At 55.7% G+C, this 23,599-nt stretch overlaps 1 protein-coding gene across 1 annotated transcript in view; it reads right to left on the reverse strand.

Moving 5' to 3' along the window:
• The window catches only part of KCNQ4 (potassium voltage-gated channel subfamily Q member 4), a 50,027-nt gene extending 37,856 nt beyond the window's left edge, over positions 1-12,171 (reverse strand). Inside the window, 2 exon segments of the mRNA XM_004450652.4 lie at positions 11,803-12,005; positions 12,007-12,171. Of these exon segments, the coding sequence (XP_004450709.2) occupies positions 11,803-12,005; positions 12,007-12,117 (314 nt within the window). The 5' untranslated portion in view covers positions 12,118-12,171.
• Positions 12,172-23,599: the final 11,428 nt, after the last annotated feature.

Here is a 23,599-nt window from a genome sequence, read left to right on the forward strand (position 1 = left end):
GAGGGAGTGGGGCCACTTGGGCTCTGAGCCCCTCCTCCAGGACACCCCTTCATTATCTGGGTGTCCCCTGGGGCCATTCTAAGGCCACCATTCTAGAGACCCCCACACACCCCAAGCCCATATCCCCAGATCCCCTTTCCAGACCCTCTCAGGGCCTGCACCACCGTCCCTGCTCCCAGGCCATTCCAGCCCAGCCGCACACACCTTGGCCCCAGCCCAGGGTTTGCATAAGCCTGAACTTTCCCTATAGGCAAAGCCTGGGGCTCCAGGCCAGGTTGGGCCAAACCCTTGGAAGGGTTCCTGGACAGATGCAGGGGGTCTGGAGAAGGGAAAGGCCTCAGAGAGGGAGAGCTTAGGGGCTCAGAGGCGATGGAGCCCACCACGGAGGGGAGTGGAACTGGGAGCCCCAGCCCCTTGGCAGTGTCCTCGGGGACAACAGGGTCCTCGGGGTCAGTCACTCTGAGACACCTCGGGTCACTTCTGTTTGTCCCCTCTCCCGGACATTCTTGTCATCCCCCTGCCTTCACACTGGCGAGCTTGGACCTCCCCGAAGCAGCACCTCGGAGGTCAGGAGGAGATCAGAGCTCTTGAGTGGCCAGCACCATGGCTGGGCAGCCAGCCCAGGACTCCCGTCTGCCCTGTGTGGGCACCCCATCTCCCGGTCATTGCCCATCGCTGCCCACGGCAGAGATGAAGGCATGAGCCTCAGCGGAGAGCTGGGGTGGGGGGCAGGACCTGGAGCTTTATGGCTCAAAGGGTCCTCACATCAGCCTCCAGGCAGGCACAGATGATGGGGAACAGCCCCTATGGCAGGACTTCTGGGGTTTGAATCCTGGCCTGGCTACCTGCACCCAGACAAGCCCCTCAACCTCTGTGTGCCTCAGCCTCCTCATCTGAAAGCTGGGCACAGCAATAGTACCTACCTCATAGGGTTATTGAGAGAAAAGCGAGGTAAGGCACGGCAGTTCAAGCAGCACCTAGCGCCTGGCAAGCACTCAATAAGCATTTGCTGTCATAATCTTTATTGTTATTGGAAGCCACAGAAGGAGGGGGAGGCTGACTCTCAGAAAAGGCTCTCTCTTCCCTCCAGGCCCTCCCTCCACCTGCATTACGTCCCCCTCCCCCCCCCCACCGGCACCATGAGGCCCCTGCTGCAGCCCTGCAACCTGCTCCCCACCCTCTCAGCCCTGTAATCTGCTCCCCACCCTCTCAAGGGTCCTTTCACCTGAGGCTTTCTGGGTGCTCAGTTGTCTGGACTGAGCCCAGAAAATCCCTGTCCTCCTTGCTATCCATCACTGTGTGACAAGGGCAAGTGCTTAATCTTTAAGCTTCCACGTCCTCATCTATACAAGGGAATGATGACAATTCCTACCTTACAGGACTCCCAGAAGAATTAAATGAGGTAGGATGTGAAAAGCACGTAGCACGTAGATTATACTAAGAATCTTACTAGTATTCGGAAACTGGGCTGAGCACAGAGCCTGGCTCGCGGTGAGTGCTCACCACTTCTTACTTGTTAGAACTGTTGTCACAAGGACATCCCGGGAGCCCTTGGTGACCCCCATGCCTCTGGCCCTGGGGCAGGTCTCTGAGGGCCAGGCCCGCGGCTCCTGTGGAAAGGAAGCGCCAGTCCGGCCAGCCTGCTCTTACAGCCCCAGCCCCATGGCCTTCCAGCCCCATCTCCCTCCCTCATGGTTCAAACCAGTGCAGGGCAAGGGCAAGGGAAGAGGGAACTTGTGTGAAGAGATGTGACTATGAAAACCTACAACCCCTGTATTCTCCACAACAGCACTTGATTCAGCAGACAACTGGGCAGGTAGAGGTAAGAACTGTCCTGCTACATGGAAGAAAGCTGAAGCCACAGAGAGGTTGGGTCATCAGCCTGAGGCCATATAGCCTCAAAGTGGCAGAGGTGGGAATCGAACCTGGCCTGCTGACTCCTGGTCCAGTGCTCCTTTAACTGAGGGGTGAGCCCTGAGTCTGGCTGACCCTCCCTGCCACACCCAGCCCAATCTTGGGAAAGAGCTCTGGGCTGGCCCTCACTGCACCCCAGGCAGGGCAGAGCCCAAGGCCCAAAGGGATAAGCAGTCCAGACTGAAAGCTGCTCCATGCCGCTAACTCCAGGTTCTCCCCCAGCCCCCACATCCCTCCACCCGGCCCAGATCCCTTCCCCTTCTGGCCCCAGAGCTCAGGAGGGAGGAGGCAGGGTGGCACCCAGATTCAGGAATTTCACACACAGTAAAATTCCCCAAAACACTCTGAGGACTGCATAAGGTTGCCAACCTTTTATTTTGCCAAGTAAGGACATTAAAAAAAGAAATTCCCAGCCTTATCATCTCATAAAAGAAAGGACATAATCTCAGACCAAAAGGCAATCCTTTAAATGGAATACACTTGACTTTATGAAAAAGTCACCACATTGTCCTTCTTCTCCTCAGTTTTGCCTTAGGCAGTGAAAACTGTGACTGGTCTGCTGACATGTCTGAGACCACATGGGGCTTGGGCTTAGGAGTCACACCGACCTGGGTTCGAATCTTAACCTTGCCATGGACGGGCTGTGTAACTTTGCACAGGTTAATGCCTCTCTCTGAACCTCATTCTCCTCTTTGCAAGATGGGAATAATAATAGTGCCTGCCATGCAGCGGTACTGAGAGAACGCAGTGGTCTTGTGTTTGCAGAGCCCTTGCTCATGGGAAGAGCTCAGCCAGCCCTCGTACCCACCGGCATCCTCACCCTGACCTGCCACTGCCTCCCAGCCCCACTACACATAAGGTAAAGCTCACCTGGCGATCAAGGTCCAGCCCTCAGACCCTGCAGACCAGGGGCTGGGGGAAGAGGGTCCCACCTCCAAGCCTCTGCTCTAGCTGTCCCCTCCATCTGGAGTGCACTCAAGCAATAAGCCACGAGATCTTCCAGCTCAGAACCTGCACCCGGAGAGCCACGGGGTCCTCTCTCTCCTTCTCTCGGGTTGACAAAGCCCCTCTCTTCCTTACAACCCAGCTCAGCCCCACCTTCATTCACTCACTCCACAAGCATTCACTGATTATCAACCAAGCATATGCTCAACCAACCCCCTCCCAGATCTCACAGCCCAATGCAGACAGCAAAGAACACACAGGGGTGGGCGAGCAGAGCTCGGAGAGCACCGAAGTGCCCAAGTGCTTTCAGGAAGAGGTGGTGCTCAGACGAGGATTTGAAGGATGACTAGGAGTGAGCCAGAGGAGGGGCAAAGGCCGGAGAGGGGAAGAGCTTCAGGCGGAGGGAAGGGTGCATGCAAAAGCATAGCGCAAGGAGCAAAGGGTGCTTGCAGTAAACCGTGGGCGCGTGGGGACTGAGGAAGGAGAGTAAGTTTGGAGGGAAATGCTGCATTTGAGGTGCCCCGGGGATGTGGAGGTGTAGTGTCTGGTTAACAAAGTCCTCTTCCCTACAACCCAACTCAGACAGGAAGCTCAGGTATGCAGCAGCAGAGGGGAAAGCTGTCCTCATAAGGTGATCACTGAAATTGTCATGGAGCTGACCACGGGTGTCATCAAGAGGTGACCACTGTCGTCATTATGGAGGTGGCCAGTGATGTCATCACGAGTGACCACTGACGTCATCACGGGGGTGGTCAATGATGTCGTCACGAGTGACCACTGACATCATCATGGGGGTGACTGCTGATGTTGCAGGAAGGTCTGAGACACACACCCCTGCCCCCAAAGTGTTCAGAGAGAAGAGGACCCAGGCCGGAGCCCCAACATCCAAGGGGCAGAAAGAGGAGGTGATGTGCTGATAAACCGAGGGAGAAGCAGGTGTGCGGAAAGCCAGGGAAGAGTGTGTTCAGGAAGGGAGGCCAAGAGGGCCGCATTTTAGAGTGGTTAAATGCAAGGGCTCGCCGGGGGCCACGTTCTGGGTTCAAATCCTTTCTCTACCACTTCTTAGCTATGTTGACCTTGGGCAATTTCCTTCTCTATGTCTTAAATAGGGCTATTTATTAAAAGAAAGAAAAAGTAGGGTAAACGTTAGCTTTCAGTGCCTCCCTCCCTCTGCTGGACATAGGTCACGCTATCCTCCCCCACCTCATTCCACCTTATGAGCCTGTTGCTCCAACCTGGCTGTCCCCCATCCCCAGCGGTCAGAAAAGAAGATGAATGAATGAATTCAGGAGCTGCTTCCCACCTCAGAGGACGCGGGCGGCGCTGGGAGGCAGCCTTCCCCTGCTCTTGGCCACTCCAGCACAGCGCCCCCTGTTGAGGAGGGGAGGTGGAACAGGCTTTCTCAGGCAATCCTGCCCTTCCTCCTGGCCTCAGTTTCCCCAGCTGTGAAACAAAGCCCCGGGTCTGTGAGGCCCTTCTGGCTCTGCCGTTCTGTGCTAGGGATGTCTTGTTGAAGGATGAGGAGAGAAAGGTTTATTCCGGCTCCCAAGGGCTCCTGCCCGCGGGGGTCGGGGCCCGGCCCTCCCCTGCGCCCAGGGTCTGGTGCCTTCAGGAGAGTGCGGCAGCCGGGCCGAGGCGGGCAGGAGCAGAGAGACCTGGGTTTGTGCTGACAAAGCTGTTCCTTCTCTCTCGACTTCCCTCTCGACACCCTCCCTTCCTGGGGGACGCTGTGCCCAGCAAAAAATAAGCCCAAAGACAGTAACCTGGAGGGCCTGAGGCTGCCAGGCAGGAGCAGGGGGACGGGAGGCTGGGGGAGGTACAGCCAAGGCCACTGTACCCTGCCCGGCCAGCTCCCCCAGCACTGGGTCGAAAGGGAAGAGGCTGTCTACCCTCTGTCCTCCTGTGGGGAAAGGGGGCTGGTGGTCACGGGGTAGTCCTGCCTGCTGTCTGGCCACCATCCCTTCCGCTGCAATGGGAGCCACTCTGCGCTCATGCACAGCAGTGTTTCCCCATCTCACCAGCCTGGCCTGGATGTTGGAGGAGTCTCAAGAGAAGGAGTGTCCCTCCCCCCCCCAGATTTCCCTGCAGGGATGAGGGGCCAGAGACTGCTCCACCCACTCTTCTGCAAATCTGTGGTGGGGAAGCAAGAAAAGGCAAGAGGAAAGTAACAGCTGAGCTCCCTGCTCCCGGTGCCTGCCTCCCTCAGGCACTGCCCACGGATTCCCAGCCCAATTAGGTCACCGCCTGGGGCTGCCCCTCCCACTCCTCACCCCAGGTGCCACCCCCCAGGGCACACCTGATGTTGCCCTAGGGGCAGAGTCGCCCAGAGAGCCTGGAGTCCTGGGGGCTCTCTGTGGGCCCTCGAGGTCTGACCAGCGCCTTGACCAGCGCCTTGGCCCCCGCCCTGCACAAGCCCCGCAGGGGGCAGGCGGGCTCCTGGGTGCCCCTCCCAGGACTGCCTCGTCCTCTGAGGGACCCGGGAGAAGGTGCGGGAAGAAGAGCCCCCTTCCCTCCCCCGTAAACTCAAGGTCCTGAGACAGCGGCGCCTCCCATTGATCCAGCCTTTCCTCTGCACCAGGTGGCTAGGGGGGCCTACTTTCCTGTTTATGCCCCTTTTACAGAGGGGTTGCTGAGGCTCAGCCGGGTGGGGGGTGGACTTCTCAGGAACTGTGAGAACTGAGATCTCGAAATCTCCTTTGGGATTTCCTGCCCCAACTCCTCAGGGATGATTTGCTCACCTGGACTTAAGAAAGGAGAGTGGGGGGCTGCCCTCCTCTCCCAGGGGTCTCCCTGACCACTGCAGTTCTTCTACCTCCCTGGCTGCCAGGCTGACAACAAGGCCTGTACCTGGGCCGTGCCCAGCAATGCTTGCTCGTAAACGCCCCCCCCCACACACACACACACAGAGACACGCGCACGCTCACTCAGGCCCGCTCTCTGAGCCCTTGTTAGAGGGGCAGCAGAGACTCCGGTGCCTCCTCACTGAATGTTCCGGGGCAGGGCCCGGTCATGGCCTAGCACCGCTGGTTCCTGTGCTGGGACAGAGTTGTGGTGTTTTTTACTATATCCATCAAATGAAGGAAGACAACAAATCAGCAAGTGTCCAAGGGACTGGGGTTGGAATTCTGGTATCACCTTTCATTAGCTGCGTGGCCTTGGGCAAGCAGGTGAACTTCTCGCCCAGCCTCAGTTTCCCCAATTGGGAAATAAAGATTATCATCGTGCCCACCTGACCTAATGGTGTGAAGGTTAAATGAGAGAATGCGAGTCAAATGCTCAGCACTGGGTGGGCACAGACTTGCTGCAGCTTCAGACTCCCCATCGAAAGCCATTCACACCGGCAGTAGTTGCACTGCCCCTCACATGTGCTCTTGTACTGTCCCGGGCGCATCCAGACGCACTTGCTGTGCCAAGCCAAGGACACCTATCAAGCCTCTCCCCAGAGGAGGAGAAAAATGATGATAACAATATAACCGTGATGCTAAAATGTGTGCCCAGCGCTGTGTGAAGGGCTTTATCTCATTGAATCCTGACAATCCTCAAGGCAGGTGTAATTATCCCCATTTTTCAGAAGACAAAACTGAGGCTTGGGGAGGTTAAACATCCTGCCCAAGGGTACATGATCAGTAAGGACAGAACTGAACGCACATCCGTGCGCCTCGGAGCCCAAGCCCCCAACCCTTTATGGGACAGCCTCTGGAGAAATGAAAGGTCCTCCTTGGTCCCCCACTCCGAACAGCAGGACTCCCACATGAGGGGCTTGGGAGGGGCTGCCCTCCCCCACCCAGGCCAGACACTCAGAATCCCCTGCTCACCCACTGGATTCCCTAGTCCCCAAGAGGTTCGGAGCTGCCCGATGCCCCAAAGCGGTACAGAGGAAAGAGGGAGAGGAAACCTCCGGCTGGCGGCTCTAAGTCTGGGGAAGTGCCCTGCGAGGCCTCCTCCGGGGCAGGGGCAGGGCCTTGGCCGGGGCTGCAGGGCCTTCCTTTCTCCCTGCTCCCCGGGCAGCCTCAGCTCCTTTGACTGGCTCAGAGAACCTTAAATTAATCACCCACTCAAAGTGCTGCCATCAGCCCAAGAATAATCACCTCTGGAAACACTCCTGGCTCCAACAATCTGAGCAGTTAGGGTTCTGCAGCAATAGGGACTGAAGCTAGATATCCAGTAGTGTGTCCTCAACAGAGGGTATGAATGTACTTTGGAGCTGGGGTGGGGTAGGCAGGCAAGGAGATAGCTAACCTGCTCCAGTGACCCCAAAGGAGAACTTGGGAAGGAGGGAGCAAAGGAGTGTTGGGGGGAAGTGGAAAAAAGAAGGCAGCTTAGGGAACAGAAGACTAGTAGGATGGTCTCTCCCTCTCCCCCTCCTTATGAAGACCGAACAAAAGGACAGGGGCTGAAAAAGAGCAGCATGAAACATGTGGGTCTCACTTGAAGACTTTCTCAACCTAAAGGCGCAGTTTTTGGAACAACAGCCTTCCCTATCGATGAGGGTGGGAAAACGGTTATCTAAACCCCGAGGTGGGAGGCAGGAGGCCAGGCTTCCTGGCACAGCTCTGTCACTGACGCCCTAAGTGCAGCGCGGAGTTGGGCACAGTGACCTCAGAGGGCCCGTCAGGGGGAGCAGAGCCCAGCAGCGTTCTAAGGAGCCAAGCAGCCCGTTCCCACATGGTTCTGAGGCTGCCTGCCAGGCAGATGCACAGGCACGGAGCTGCGAGGGCGGCCCTGCAGCTGAGGACAGGGCACGGCCAACTACCCCAGGAATGGGACCAGCTCTGTTCGCTCTAGGGTCCTGCTCCGTCCAGGTGTGTGTCTATGTCGGTGTATCTGTAAATGTCAGTGAAGAGGTGTGGGCAGTGTGAGCTTGACTTCTTTCTGGTGAATGTGTGCTGCACGTGCATTTGTGACATCCGTGGGCAAGGGTGTCAGTGTTGCAGTGTGTGTGCTTGAGAGGGACAGACAGACAGCTGGGGTGTGTGTAAGATTGTGCAAAGCTGTATACAACCAAAATGCGATCACATTGGGTGGGGCTGGGCAGTTCCCATTCAATTCCACAAAGTCTTGTCACTGCCCACCCCCTGCTGCCCATGCAATGGGTGCTGGGGACAGAGAGGGGAATGACACGGAAGCACTGCTCTCGAGAGGGCTGAAGTCGCCGGGGCTGGCGGAGGCCCGGGTGCAGGAGAAAGACTGCTCTGAGTGAGACTCAGCTCTGGGCTGAGGGACCTCTCCTGAGCCTCAGTTTCCCCATCAAAGGAGAAGGGTGAGTGCCCACTCCTCAGGGTTGTTGAAGGATGCAGTGGGAATGCTTCGTAGAAAGCCCTTAGCGTGGGCCCAGCACACAGCTGGTGCCCTGCATGACCAAAATTTCATGTCAAACTCCAAGAGCCACCAGGCAGCCACAGGGAGCAGTGGGAGGAGTCCCGGAGTCTGGGGATCTGGTCCTGTAGCTGCCACTAATTTACCAGGGGACTGGTTCCCAGAGCCCGAGCTTTCTCATAAGCAAAACGGTACCTCAGACGTGCTAGGGTCCTCACCCTAGCCGGGACCCTGAGGGTTCTGGGTAGTTTTTCCAAGGCCATGTACGACCTAGGCGATGTTGCTCCTCAGATGGCTGGGGTGGGGGCTCGGGGGGCTCTGGGGCTAGGAGTCTAAGAGGCCCTAGGAGCTGCTGCTGCCTCCTCTCCTCCCCATTCCCACAGCTTCTGACCCCAGGGACGAGGCTGACGGGAGGATGTTTACAGAGCCGTAAACCTTCACACAGAGAGAGCTTGCTGGGCAGCTGGGGGCTGGGAGCAGCCAGCGTCTCTCACTGTGGCCTGAGGAGGACAGAGGGAGCTGGGCCTCGCTCTGCACCCCGTCCCATCCGGCTCTCTGACTTCAGAAGGGAGGCTGATGTGGCCTTCAGAGAGCGTGCATCAAGGGGGTGAGGGCAGAAATTCCCCCAAGGGCTCTGAAGCAGGATGGACAGTGATGTGGTGGTTCTTAAATATCGGAGAACAGGGCCTGTGAAGGGTTGAGGGGTTAAGGCAGGGGCAGGGGGCAGGGTGGGGATAGGGTCTTGGTAATGGCACCAAAGGCCTAAAGAGAGGAGGGGGAGCTTGGAGAGGGGCCCAGCGATCCCTCAATCTGGATCTCAATAAAGAGAAGCTGAAAGTCAGGGGTCCACACTTCCTGGAGACCCAGTGCTGGCAGGAGAGGCCGAATCGGAGCTTGTTCTCTGGACACCCAGACCCCTGGGTACCAGAAAAGGTGCAGGTTCTGCATGGGGCCCAGAGGGACTGGCTGGCAAGTGTGAGGGAGGTGTCCGGGGACAAAGGGACCCAGCTCACCCCAGCTCCCGCCTTCCTGAGCCCTCTCTCCCAGGCTAACCGCGCACAGGGGACTCCACTCCCTTGGGCTGTCTCTGAGGGAGACTGGGGAGAAAGGATGTGACCAAAATGCGCCACAGAGCTGGAAGTCCAACGGCAGGAAGCACTTCCTGGCAAGAGCACATGCAAGACCCTGCAGGGAGTGACTGCAAAACCCCACATCTGGAGCTCCTCAAGGACTGGAGAGCCCCCGCCCCAGCCCCCGTAACAACCACCACCCCTCACGCGCAGACGGGCCCTTGCAGCTCATCAAGCTCTTTCCCACCCTTTACGTCATGCAAGCGGGAGGCCCCTGAGGTTGGGTTTTCCCCTCTCTGAGAGACTAGAGATCTAAAGCTGAGAGAGGCCCAGCAGGCAGTCCAAAGCCACACAGCACGATAGAGGTAACCCCTCAGGCCCCTCTGGCCTCTGACATAGGTGGCCAGTTTCCCAAGATTCCCAAATCTCTGGAGGTTTTTCCATCGCATTTCCTTCCCCGGAGCCCCTGGAAGATGGCCTCAGCCCTGGGCTCCTGGGGACAGGTGGTCAGGAGAAGCATGCCCCTGGCCAGGGCATTCCTGGCATCCAGAAAGGGCAGGATGTGGGGCAAAGGTGCCAGCAGATTTAGCTCCTGGAGAGGAAGAGGAGGCCGTTACAGAGAAGGTGAAAACCATGGCTGGCCAGAGGACACGCGAAGGGTTCTTCACCTGCAGTGACCCTTGTGGAGCTGAGAGGCCAGGCCTGGGGGCTAAGGACCCCCACCCCAAAGCCCTGTTGGCTTCCCCAGGCCCAGCTGTGCCTTGGAAGAGTCACCTTCCAAGAGGAGTCCACGAGGACAAGGCTGTTCTCTACAGGGTCTCACCCTCCTTGGGAGCTTGATGGGGCTGTGTGGGCAAGGGTGCCGCAATGCAGCCACTCAAGTAGAAGCCCCCTGCCCCTCACCCCATTCCACCGTCCCATGAACCCCAGCACCACGCCTGCATCCCTCCAATCGGTCTCCTCTGCAGCAACAAATATGCATCCCAGGCTCTCCCAAGGGGCCTTGAGGATTAGGCTACCCCTAACTTTGACCCTGACCCAAAGCCTGATCTCATGTCCTGTGCAATCTCAACTCTGCCCCTAGCCTAGCCCAAAGTCAAGGCCACCACCCCCTGGAGCTTAGTGGCTGAGAGAGTTCTCTTCCTCTAGCCCTCTCTGTGGCCAGGGGGCTCCGATGCCAGCATCTTCCTGCCCTTCACCTCTGAAATTCTGTGGGCCCAGTTTACACGGGGCAGAGGCAGGCAGACTGGCACTAGAGGAGCAGGCAGGTAGGCAGATCGAAAGACAGGTGGAGATGGACAAGCAGGAGCAGAAGAGTGAGACAGGCAGACAGGTGGACAGACAGATGGACAGACAAGAACACAGATGCCTGGACAGGTTGGCAGACACACAGAGGGACTGACGGACAGTTAGGTGGAAAGATGAACAGGCAGGCCAGTTCACACGCAACTGGAAACAGCATAGCAGAGGGACAGACAGAAGGACTGTGGCCCAGTCAGGTAGATAGTCAAGTGGACCACCCAGGAGACCCCAAGACCAGAGAGGCCCTCTCTGGGGGCAGCGAGGAGGGCTTATCGGCAGCATGTCTTACAGGGAGCAGGCGTCTCGGGCACCTCCGCGAGTCCCAGCGGCCAGGCCCAGCCCTTCAACTGATATCCGCGGGGCCTCTCATGTTCCTGGCTGGGCCAGGCCGTCCCCGAGACTGAGCTCTGAGCTGCCAAAATTCATTCTTTACATCCAAGAGGGGTCAGTGTTTGCGAAAGTTGTAGGAGCCTGGCGAGGGGGAGGAGGGGGCCTGCGGCATCAGTGTTTCCAAGCCTGCTCTCCTCTTTCTTTTTCCCCCGTGCCCAGAGCCAGGCCCGTGCGGCCGGCCAGCAGGCCCCGCAGGCGAGCTGGGCCGAGCGGGCAGGGCAGGGCGGCCGCTGCCGGCCGGGGGCCTGAGAGTGGAGGGGAGGACCAGGCAGGCAGCGATCAGGTCGGGCTCATCCCTCGCCAGCATCAGGGCCCAGGGGGCCCAGGGACACCCCCAAACACTTGCCATCAAGGGCCAGCACTGCGCTGGGGTGGAGGACCCCTGGAGAGGGGCTAGAGGCAGAAGCCCACCAAGAGGCAGCAGCAGAGCTGGAAGGAGGAGCCAGAAAGTGGGGGTGGGGGGCAAGGGGCCCCCTGTCTGGGACACGGGGAGTCAGAGGGAGGAAAGGGGAGCCCCACTTCAGTGGCTCCGGACTTTGCAGAGAGGATGGGGGCAGAGGCTGGATGTGGCGAGTACTCGGGACAGAGGAAGAGGGGTTGGAGAGCAGGGTGGAAATGAGGGGTAAGGTGTGGTGGCTCCGAAGTGAGGCCACAAAGGGCCAGGGCTGGGGCATCAGGGGTGAGGGTCAGGCTCGGGGGCACCCAGAAATGGGGCTCAGGTCTGAGGGAAGAGGGATGGGGGTCGGCCATGGGGGTGGAGGGCAGGAGGCGGGGCCGAGGCCGGGTGGCCGTCACCAGAGAGCCCGGGCTTCGGCGGGGGCTCGGCGGGAGGGTGCGGGAGAGGGGGCGCGGGGCGCAAACTCACATGAAGACGTGGTAGACGAAGGCCCAGCCGCGGGGCCGCTCCAGCACGTTGTAGACCCAGTTCTGCAGGCGGCGGTAGCGCTTGTGCGCGGCCGAGGAGCGCTGGCCGCAGGCGGAGCCGGAGCCCGAGCCCGGCCCAGGGAGGGGCGCGCCCGGCGGCAGGGGGCTGCCCAGGAGGCCGTGGCGGCGCGAGGAGCCGCCCCCCGCCCGCCTCGCCCTGCTCGCTCTGCACCGCCGTGAGCGCCACCAGCTCGGCGCGGGGGGCGTCCCCGGGCGGGGGGGCCAGGCCGAGACGGCGCGGGGGGGCCTCGGCCATGGGCGGCGCCGGGCGGGGGTGGGGGGCCGGAGCCCGGTCCGGTCCGGGGCGGGGGCGCGCTCGAGGCGCTCAGCGGCGCATGGCTCGGACCCGGAGCCGGCGGCGCGGCCCGGGGCGGGCGCGGGCGGCGGGGGCTAGGGGCCGGACCGGGGCTGCGCCGGGGCCGGGGGCGGGCGCTCGGAGCCTGGGGGCCGCCGGAGCCCGCGCTGACCGCCCGCTTCCCCGGCGACTGGGGCGGCTCTTTCCGACTCCAACTCTCTTATTACGCGCTCCATGCCGCTCGCCTTTCCACCTGCCGCCGGCGCGCCGCTCACATGTCACCCTCCCCCGCCCCGCCCTTCCCTTCCCCCGCCCGCCCCGCCGCCGCCTTCCCAAATCGGGAGGGAGCGAGCGAGCGAGCGCGGGAGGCGGAGGGAGGGAACGGGCGCGGAGAAGGCTGCCCAGCAGGGCGCGCGGCCCGAGAGTCGGAGCCCGGACCCCACCGCGTGGCCGTGGCCCCGCGGGGACAGCGCGCGGGCTCGGGAGGCTGAGCGTGTGCAAGCGGTGTGCGCGGCTGCGAGGGGCAGCGTGGGGCAGGCGGTCGTGGGAGGGGGCGGTTTTGCACGGGGAGGCCAGGTTTGGGGTGCGACGCCTCTTGTGCGGTTGTGGAAAGTGGGACGTGGAGTGTGGAGTTGTGGCCGCGGTCGTGGATGGGACCTGGTGTCCGGTGGAGGTGCGGTGTGAACGGGTGGAGAGGTGTCTAGCTGTGCGTGCAGAGTTGGGTAGCTGTGGGTCTGCCAAGTGGTGGGGAGTGGGTTGCGGTCTGTTGTGGATGGGTGTGAAGATGGGAGTGCGGAGTCCGTGCCAGCTGTGTGGTGGTGTACGCGATGAGGTGTGCCAACCGGGGTCATGCCCTTTGCGCGGTGTGCGCGGGTGCAAGGTGCTCCTGGTGCGGTGTGGCTAGGTCAACAGCTGCACGTACACCCGCGCCTACCTGAAAGGCCTGGTGCCCAAGCGCCTGCGGAGGTGCGTCTGGGGGGAGTGTAGCAGTGGCCTCAGGGGTGGCCGTGGTTCTTTTCACGTCCGACCTCTAAGCTTCCCTTCGCCCTGATACGGGAGGAGCTCCCCGTTAGGCCATCCAGCCCAAAGAGGGGTCTCCCCTGATGGAGGGCACCGGCTCCTGCCTTGCCAACTTGAAGCCCTCTCTTGTCTCACTCTCAGGTCAGGGGTCAGGTTGAAGGCAGATGGGATGTTGGGAGGTGAGTTCTGAGCCAGCGTTGGGGGGTCGGGGTTCCCCCTCCCCAAAGGCCACAGACACCACCCCCGCCCCAGAAGAGGGCAGAGAGCCCCCCTCTCCAGCTGCGAAGTTCTTAGTGCCCGGCCTCCAGCCCCCTTTCCAGCGCTCGAGGGCGGCCCCTTCCCCTCGCCCTCCCGACCTGCGCAGGGTGGTAATTTGGGTTTCCCGACCCTCCCTCCAGCCTCTCTCGCCGAAAGCAGCGACCACACCAGCAGCTCTCTCCGCAGGCCCTGCCCCAGGGTGAGGCGCTTCCGCAGCAAACTCTTCCCGGTTCCTCCGGGAGGATCTCGGGGGACCCAGGCGAGCGGGAGAGGCGGGGGAGGGGGCGGGAAGGCGAGCTCGATTCTCAGCTGTCAGCAAAGGCGGCATTGATCAGCTGAGAGCCCGCGGGAAAGGAGGGAGGCAGGGCGGCCGGAGGAGGGGGAGGGGGTTTGCGGGGACCTGGGGGGCCCCCAAATGGGTCTTGGCAGACACAGGTACCCCTACCCAGGTGGCAATCCTTTCTCTTCTGCCCAGCTGGGGGTGACTTCTGGGACCTGACCTGAATCCGTCCTGCTGCTCCTGGTTCCAAGGCCCGGCGCCCCTGGGCAGGGAGGCTGCCGCCCTGGACTGCAGCCTGGGGAGGCAGCTGGCCCCCAGGGCCTGGTTAAGGAAGGCATTCTCCAGGCTGGGTTAACTCATCCGCCCCTCTCAGCTGAAGGTGGCACCCTCTAGATATCTGGCCCTGCCCTCCCTGACTCTGGACCTGCCTGTCTGGGCGTCTTCAGTCAGCGTTCTGGGGGGCAGGGCTAACATCTGAGGGCTGTGTGAGTGGTGCTAAAGGAAAGCAGTTGCTAGGGGTCTGGGGTGATTCTTGAGAGTCTTTCTGAGGCTCCTCTTCTGTGATAGAAACAGGACTGGAAAGCAGGCTGCCTCTGTCAACATGCACAGCATCTGAAATTGGGGTCTCTTCTGGGAAAGCTGATCCCCAAATTGGGCATCAATCACTCTTGGACCCTGTGCTTCTCTTGCCTGAGGAGCCCCATGTAGGGGGTTGTAAAGTCCCTTCTTCTCCCAGTAAGGGGCCCTCATTGCGGGGAGAGGGTGTCTTGTCTTTCTCAACTCTGGCTCCAAATTACCTCCTCAAAGGCAGCAGGAGGAGGAAAGGGGATGTGGTTGCAGCTAGAGGGATGGAAGTTGGATCTCAGGAAGGACTTCTGTAGGGCACTGAGGCCCATTTCTCTTGCAGGTGTATGTGTATGGAGGGGCAGTCCCACTGCTTTTCAAAACAGAGAGACACAGAATTCCGGGGCAGGGAGATAGTTCCAAGAGTCCTTAAGCAAAGTTTAGATGGTGTGTGTGTGTACACATGGGGGAGTGGGAGAGGCAGAAGAGAAAGTCCAGTTCAGAGAGGACAGGTGGCCAATCTGAGGGTCACCCGGCGGCCTTCCTGCGCCCTTCCGGATTCTCAGGACATGACTGGGAGGACGAACTTTCCCCAGGACAGCCTTTAGTGACTAAGACCCTTTTCTGAGCAAACAGCTGTCTCAGGCTCCCTCAGGCAGCTCCTCCACTGGAGAGGGAGGGGCTGCTGTGGCTTCCCATCCTCCTCCCCCGCCCTCTCCCACCTGTTCCCGCCCCCCACCTTCAGCAGCTTCCTCCCCACTCCCCAAATCTCTCCCTCCCTGGTAACTTTGCCAAAGCTTCCTTGCTCTGCCAGATGCACTCACTCTACAACCTGAGCAAGTACCTTCTCTGCTGTGGATTTGTTTCCCTATCTGTGTAATGAGAAGGGGGCAGGACTCCAAGATCTCCTGTAATTCATTGCTGTCACCATCATCCATCAATGGAGCAAGTATTGATTGAGAGGAAGGGTGGGGAGGGAGGGACCTCCAGTTCGTCCAGCACCCATTGTGTGCCAAAGCCTGGTCCCTGGGGAACAGAGCAATCCTTTCATGGGAGAAAGCAGGAGAGGCTCAAAGAAGGGGGTGGGGCCCATCTAAGGATGCAGAGCGAGTTGGTGACCCCAGAACGGGTCTGTGGCCTTTCCTCCACCCGCCCAGCTGGCATCTATCTACATATTGTGTGTTGGGTCTTGGGTTTGGGACTTTGGGCAAAGGGGAACCCCAGATGGGTCAGTCCTTGTTCTCTAGAACTCAGTCCTGCCAGAAGTGAGACTCCCAGGTCTGAAAGAATTGTGGTCCTGAAGGGGCTGGGTCCTGGGTCCCAGGGGCCAGGTTCAGGCCTGTCATTGGCTCCCATGTGGCCTCAGGTCAACAAAGGGCTCAGACTGCTTTCCCGGAATGGGAGGAGGGTGGTTTAAGTCAGTGGTGTTCAGATTTTATTGGCAGTGCAATCCCTTTCACAGACGGAGTAGTAAGGTGGCACCCCAATGTATAAAAAGCATTGGAGCAGAGGTGCTCTGGTCAAATCGGGGTGGAGAGCCAGTGTCCCACCTTTATGGCCTCTTTCTCCCCCTTCCCCATACCCCAGAAGCCCCCTGGGCTTCCTTCTCGCTGTAAGGACTACTAGAGGTCAGAGATGGGAGAAGTCTCCAGAGGCAATAGTGGAGACCTTCTCAGGGGTAGGGGTGGGACTTGAGCTGAGCTTTGAAGGGTACAAAGGACCTGGGGAAGTGGAGGAGAAAAGTAAATTGATAATGTCTGCAGCTATCATCAGTGAGGTCCATGCTACGTGTTATGCCTCATGCAGGAAACTTTACATCCTGTGAGGTAATACTGCTCATGCTTCCATTTTATTGACAAAGACAGAGGCATATGGACTAGAGTGGATTTACTGGTATTCTATTATAGAATTATCGTGACTCTAACAAATTATATCATTGATATGGACACAGTGGCCATGGGAGTTGCTGAAGGTAGGGAGAGGGAAAAAGAAGTATGATGTGGGGGCGTTTTCAGGACTTGGAGTTGTCCTGAATGATATGGCAGGGACAGATGCAGGACATTATATATCCTGCTATAACTCACTGAGTGGACTGGGAGAGAGTATAAACTACAATGTGAATATAACCCATGCTGTGTAGCAAGTGCTCCAAATGTATTCATCAAATGCAATTAATGTACCACACTAATGAAAGAAGTTGTTGATATGGGAGAGGTGGGAGGTGTGGGGAGTGGGGTATATGGGAACCTCTTATATTTTTTAATGTAACATTTTGTGTGATCTATGTATCTTTTAAAAATAAGTAAAAAAATATATATATAAAAAAAAATGGCAGAGGCCCAGTACAGCTCTTAACTTCTGTGCTATAATGTGTGTGTGTCAGAGAGGAGAGGAAAGGAGGCAAGGGGTGGGGATAGGGAGGACGTTAGAGAGCATGGGGGAGAGACAGCAAGATCAGCAAGGAAGACACGAGGGGTCTTAAATGCCAGGATGAAGGGTCCAATTTGACCTGATAGGAAATGGAGCCTGGCCAGGCCTGGAGTGTGGGCGTTTTTGCAGAGGCCATGGCTCCCTAGGACAGGACTCAGAAGGGGTGCAGCAGGGGGTACCAGCACCCAGGGCATTTGGCAGTGCCAGGAGCAGAAAGAGCACAGAACCACAGCTGGGCTTCCAATCCTGGCTCTACCTCTAGACTAGCTGGTAAACTCAGGCAAGTCATGCTGTCTATTTTCACACCTTCCCCTGCTGTCGGGAGGACTGAATGTGATAACGCATGAAAACTGTGCAGGGAGCTGCTTGAACATGAACCAATGATCTTACTCTTCCTCAGGTGTTCACTGGGACGGAGGCGGGAGCTCATGGGAGAAGTCCCTCGTCCTAGCAGCTCTTGTCCATCTGGGGAAGTTTCCTGGTGGGGGGTTGGAGTGGAGTAGAGTGGAGGGCATTCATGGGGTGATGGTATCATCCAATACCTTCACTGTGAGCAGGAGGAGGAGGTATGAGAGAAAGAGAAGGCCTGATTCCTTTTCCTGATGAGGCCCAGAAAGCAAAAGAGATTGGCCTGGGCCACCCAGCAGGTGAGAGGTGCTAGAGGGGTCTGGAGAGTTTCTCTGCCCCCAGATCTGGGTGTGCCACTGGGCTGCCCCCAGCCTAGCCCCAGCAGGCCCTCAGGGCCAACCAGCTCAGAGCCACAGGAAGAGGGGAGGGAGCGGGGTTGCTGAGCTCAATGAAAGTGAACCCCCATTGATCCTAAGGGCTGGAGGGGGCTGACAGGGAGGAGACACAGAGGGAGAAGGGGATGTAGAAATGAAGGTCAAAGCCATCTCCTCTTGTGCTGCTCCTCCTCTGCCTTCAGGATTCTTCCTCCTTAACCCCAGCTCCTGGAAGACCATGCAGAAGGCAACAGTATTGCAGTAGTGCTGGGAAGTTCCACGTTCTCAGTGAGAGCTGCTGGGACAGCAGAGTTGGTTGGAAAATGAAGAGGCAGGACTTTTCTGAGTTGCTGAGGGTGCAACTTCCATGCACTCAGGGCTTTCATGCTCCCTGTTCCCCTAGTGGAGAAACTTGGGTGAGGGCTCAGGGAGGGAGACAGGTGAGTAGGTGTGACTGAAGATTGAGTGACAGGGAAGGGGTTCAGAAATGGGATGAGATGTGATAAGGGAGATAGGAGTTAAGGAGGAAAATGGGGCTCAGAAGAGAGGCTAGGAGCTCAGTAACAGGGATGGGAGGTTCAGAGAGGGGATGAGGACTTCCAAGTCAAGCTTGATTGAACACTTACTGAAACCCCTCCTCCTTGAAATATAAGATATGCAAAGATCAATATTGCATATATTTTTTAAAATTAAAAATACATACTTCCCCCTCAAAAAACCCAAACAAATGGAGGTGGTGATGGTAGCACAACATTGTGAATGTAATTAACAACACTGAATTATATATTTGAATGTGGTTAAAATGGGAAGTTTTAGGTTGTACATTTGGTACTAGAATTTTTTTAAAAATTCTGCAGAACTGCATGACACAAACAGTAACCTAAGTTAAGCCATGGACTATAGTTAATAGTATTATATAAAATGTGCTGTCATCAATTGTAACAAATGTTCCACATCAATGAAAGTTGTTAATAATAGGGTGGTATATGGGGATCCTGTATTTTATACATGACTGTTCTCCCAGTAGATGGGAGGGAAAAAAAATTCAATAGGTGGACTGGTAGACCAGATACAGCTGAAGAGAGAATTAGTGAGTTAAAAGCTAGAACTGAGGAAATCACCCAGAATGAAGCACAGAATAATAAAGAGATTAAATATCTGAAAAAAAAGAGATGTAGAAGATTGAATGGGACATGACAGCATATGTATTGTTAGTTCCAGATAAAGATACTGGAAAGTGTGACTAAGCTCTTTCCAGAAATAAGATACGAATTTTTAGACTTAAAAGGCCCACAGGCTACCTAGTAAGAGATCTTGAAAAGAAAAACAAAACACTACATCTAGACACCTTGTAATCAAAATGTAGAATAACAAGAATAAAAGGGGAAATTCTAAAAGCCACCAGAGGAAAAAAGATCGTTTATCTATAAAGGTCCAATAATTGGATTGACAGTAAACCTCTCCTAAGCAACAAAACATGCCAAAAGACAATGGAATAGTATTTTCAGAATGCTGAGGGCAAATGATTGTGAGCCTAGAATTCCATACCTTGCCAAGCCATCATTTAAATGAAAGGGCAAAATACATTTTCATATATACAAAATCTTGGAAAGCTTCTGCCCCACGGACCTTTGCTGAAAGAGAGAGGCACAGGGGTTTGGGGAAGGGATTGGGAGCCAGAGAGGGCTCAGCGGGAAGGGCAGGGTGCTAAAGAAAGGGCTGGAGTCTCAGGGAAGGGAGGCTGGCTCTGCTTCAGACTCTCCTCAGCACCAGCCAGAAGAAGGAGCCTAGCCCAGCCTGGCACCTCTGGGCCCCAGCTCAGGTTCTTCCCTCCTGAGTGCCTGTCTCCTGTCCCTTCTTCTTAGGCCATGGTAGGAGCATAGCAGCCAAGCTGGGGGTAGGGGTGGATGGGGGCGGCGGTGCTGCCAGCCTGGCTCTGAGCTGCTCATGTGCCTGGGAACTTGATCTGCATTCTAGGGTCCTCTTCTCCAGGGAGGTCAGATGCCACCTTATCGAGGCCTGTAGAGGTCTGGGGTTGTGGGACAAAGGCTAAGTCCCTACCCAGGAGGTGGTAGGGGAAGAGGCTTTCATTTCTGCATAAAGAATCCTGGGCCAAAGGGTCAAGACCAGTGCAGGCTGAGCTGGCTGGGCTACAAGGGACAGGAGGCATCTTATGAGCATCTGGCTCCACTCAACTTGCTGCTACCCTTGGGTAATTTCTTAACCTCTTGAGGATCAGTTTCTCATTTATAAACTGAGAATACCTACTGACTGAGGATGTGAGGGTGAAATGAGATAATCCACTTGAGTTCCAAGTTTTAGATATATTTTCCTTTAGAGAAATTTCTTAAAAGAGTAACCTGTGTCTTCATCTAACAACCCTGCCAAGCAGTGCTCAATAAGAAATCATTAATGGAAAAATGTAATGGTGAGAGCCAAGAGCAGAGGTGGGAATTTGTGTGGAATGCTGAAGGCCCTGTCTGCAGTTTGGCTACAGGGAAGGGTTCATGTTCATTCATTCCCTCATCAGTTACTGTTATGGTCTTGGTGCCAGCACCTGTGCTGGGCTCTGGAGGTACAGAGATGACTCTGAACTGGAAGAGAACCATCTGTGAGGGAAACAGCCAGAGACAGAAAAGCCTAACATAGTGTGATATGGGGTTTCTTCAGAGCTTAACCTGGGCTGGTGCTTATTGTCTATCTCCTCCATTTCTAGCCACCACCACCCCCACCCCCCCACACACACATGCAATATAAGCTCCATGTTAGCAGGGACCTCGTGTGGCTTGCTTTCAGCTGTATTCAAAATGCCAGAAACAATGTCTGACACACAGAGGATACCAAAGAAGCATTTTCTGAATGTGCATACAAACACTAATAATAGAAGTTGTAGAATTTGCTATGGAAGCATCAAAGAGGTCTTCACTCACTCTGCCCAAGGAATTAGAAGTTTCTCAGAAAGGGCCATTTAAGTCGGGCCTTGATGGATGTATAGGAGATCAATAAGTGAAAAGGGAAGTGAACGGACATTTTAGGCAGAGAGGCCAGCACATTCTGAAAACATGGAGGTGAGTTCAGGGACCAGTTAGTGGGTATGACTGGAGCATAGTGCAGGGAGTAGAGGAAGAGAGTAGAAAGAAACAAACCTGGGGAGATAGGAAGGGCCTTGAATGAACTTGGGCTGTCAGAAATAACATTAAAATCTAACCACCTACCCTGAGGCAATACTTTGGAGAGTATTACAACGGCTTTAACTGTTGTCCTGCAGAAGTCCCTCCTTTCAAAGGTAAAGGTCTCATCAGGAAGGCAGCTAAGGATCTAGTACCTTCTGAGAAAGAGGACAGCCACAACCCCATTAGCAACTAAAATTGTCTCAAGTTGGGATGAGGGTGGGACCAGGCACCTCCCAAACTTGGGTGTCACATGCTGCCCCCTTGTGGCCAGTGGGTAGAACTGAGCTACAAGGCCGCCAGCGGCCAGCTTGTCTGCTCACAATCTCCGGGCTTCTAGTCTCCAGCATCACTTAAGCGGAGCCTCAGGGGAAAGTTAACCTAACCACCAGCTGACCCCAGGCCAGGCTCAATTGCCATATTTATTCCACATATACTCAGTGCTGGGCCAGTAACTGAGAAGTGCACAGTAAAAGACAAGTTTCACATTTGGTAAAGCCTTGTTCTTTCCCTTTCCCCTCCCATATCCCCCCATCTCCCCTTTAGCCAGAGAGCGACTGAGCACGCACAGGGGGTCAGAAGACCAGTGTTTTGGTTTCAACTCCACCCCTAATTCATGGAGTGACCTTGGACAAGTCACTGCAATTTGCAGGGCCCCCATGACTCCATCTGAACTCAGGAATCACGATACTTCTTCCTGTCTCCCCTGCAGGGTCACTGTGAAGATCATCAGGAGGTCAAAGCCGAAAGTGCTAGGGAAAGTGTCAAGAGTGCTCCGGATGTAAGGGGATCGTGCTGGGTATTAGACAGGGGCACTCCAGGGCTGTACCAAAGTGTTTGTTTACACACCCGGTAGGGATGGGCCTGCTGGTCCGGCAATTTAAAGGGAACGTGCTCAGCAGGGTAGCTGCTTGCCAATCACAACTGATCTCCAGAACAAGAATGGAAGTCTACAGGAAAATGGGATCCTATTGACTGACCTTAAATCCCAAGCACACTAGACTTTTCAGAGAGGGTCTAAGAGCAGCAAAATGGGACAGAGGAAGCTGGCCTCAACACAGGGGTTGGCCAGGAAAAGAAATAGTAGAATTTCTGCCTGCTCCCTTCCAGGCCAGGGCCCCTCTGCTCTCTCCCTCTCTCCCATTCTATTAATGAACACTTGCTGACCACATAATGTCTCACTAAGACATTTTTGGGTATAGGACAGTGGGAAAGGCCAGGTGACCTCCTTCAGAGAAAATTCCAGAGCCAGAATGAAGGTAACTTGAGGCAAGAGGAATGAACTTGGGTGTCAGAAGCATGTGGACCCAGTTAGAGGGGCAGACCTGCTGACTTCTCATGGTCATAATGACCCCAGCTTTACCTATCCTGATGAGTCTGGGAGGTACCATGTACCCAAAATCTTACAACTACGGAAATCTTTGCTTTTGCAAAAGAATATTATTTTTCTTCCTTTTATATTGTGAATTGAATTCCTCACCTGACTCTTGTCTCTCTAATTGCTTTGGTGGCCAGAAAGCTCAGGGTCAAAATATGAAACCTAATTCTTAGAACTATATAGGTCTTTACAGCCAGCATATCTGTTCTTGTTTTTTATGATCCTGACTTCCCACTCAATTTATATTTTCCTAATTCTAATTCATACACTTGTCCATTGCATTATGTATGTTTTCATTGCAAGCCACCTCATTTTTTTCTGTGGAATGAGGTAAGGTGCACCTAAGTAAATGTGTTAAAACAGAACAGGTAACACAGATGTCAAAGTATTTTATAAACTACCAGTAGAGAGATGTGATAAACTACCAGTAGAGAGATGTGATCAACAGGGGCCTTCCCACCTCCCTCCCCACCCCATCCACCTCCTCCGCCCTCTCCCCCATTCTGGAAAGGAAAGAGTAGGACTGGGCAGACCTGAGGCTAGGCAAGATACTCAAGCAGATCCTTGGGAAGAAAGAACATAGGGCAGGCATGTGTTCTCTGAATCTACTAAAAGAAATTCTTGCAAACTTCGTCCCACCACCATGGTTCCATGGTTTATAGTGGGATATTTGGTAAGGAAATTTTAAGGGCTTATATGTCACACCTTGAAATCACGTTCCTCACCCTGACCCCCACCCCTGGAGACAGTCCCAAAGAGAAGGGAGTTGCCCAAGAGTCTAGAATATGTTACCATTATAGAAGAAAAGTCTACTTTTCCTGGCACACAGTTCACTGTTCTTTCTGAAGCAGCAGGTCTCATCTGCGTGATGGAGGTTAAGAAAAGACATGGCTCCTCACTGGCCTTTACAGCCAGTGAGACACTGGGAGCAGAACGCCTTCTATTCTCCCTGCTTCAGCTAACTGGAAGCAGGCCCTGGCCTATCCTCCATGCAGATACCATTCCTTTGGTAATGGACACAGCCACAGCAGGCAGCTCAGAGTGACAGGCTGTGCTGGGCATGAAGGGAGGAATTTACCCAGCTCCTTACGGGTGGCACGATAGGGCCAGCTTTCTCCACGAGACACCCTCCTAGTTCTCAACCAAGTCAAGCAACGGCCGAGTTTGGCACACATGGGGGAGCTCAGTAAGGTAGGCTGGTAGGCACCTCTCTGTGGCAAACATATTTGGATGAGGTTGTTTTTTTTTTTAATAAGACAGTACCAGGCAATGAACCCAGGACCTGGTACATGGGAAGGACATGCTCAACTACTGAGCTACATCCCTCCCCAATGAGAGTTAGTTTTTTGTTTTGTTTTTAGGAGGTACTGGGGATCAAACCTGGGGTCTGTACATGTGAAGCAGGTGCTCAACCACTTGAACGACAGCCACACCCAAGGTTCATTTTAAAAACTGGTTGAAGATCACGTCTGAATCAGATGTGCAGCTCAAGATGCCTCAACATTGGACATCCCCTGCTCACAAGCACCCCACTCTTCTTCCCAGCCATCTAACCTGAAGGCAAGCAAAATTTCCCAAGCCTTTCCCAAGCCAAGTGGCCCATAAATGCCCCAGACACAGA

This window comes from Dasypus novemcinctus, chromosome 9 (genome assembly GCF_030445035.2).
Source record: "Dasypus novemcinctus isolate mDasNov1 chromosome 9, mDasNov1.1.hap2, whole genome shotgun sequence".
Lineage (NCBI taxonomy): Eukaryota > Metazoa > Chordata > Mammalia > Cingulata > Dasypodidae > Dasypus > Dasypus novemcinctus.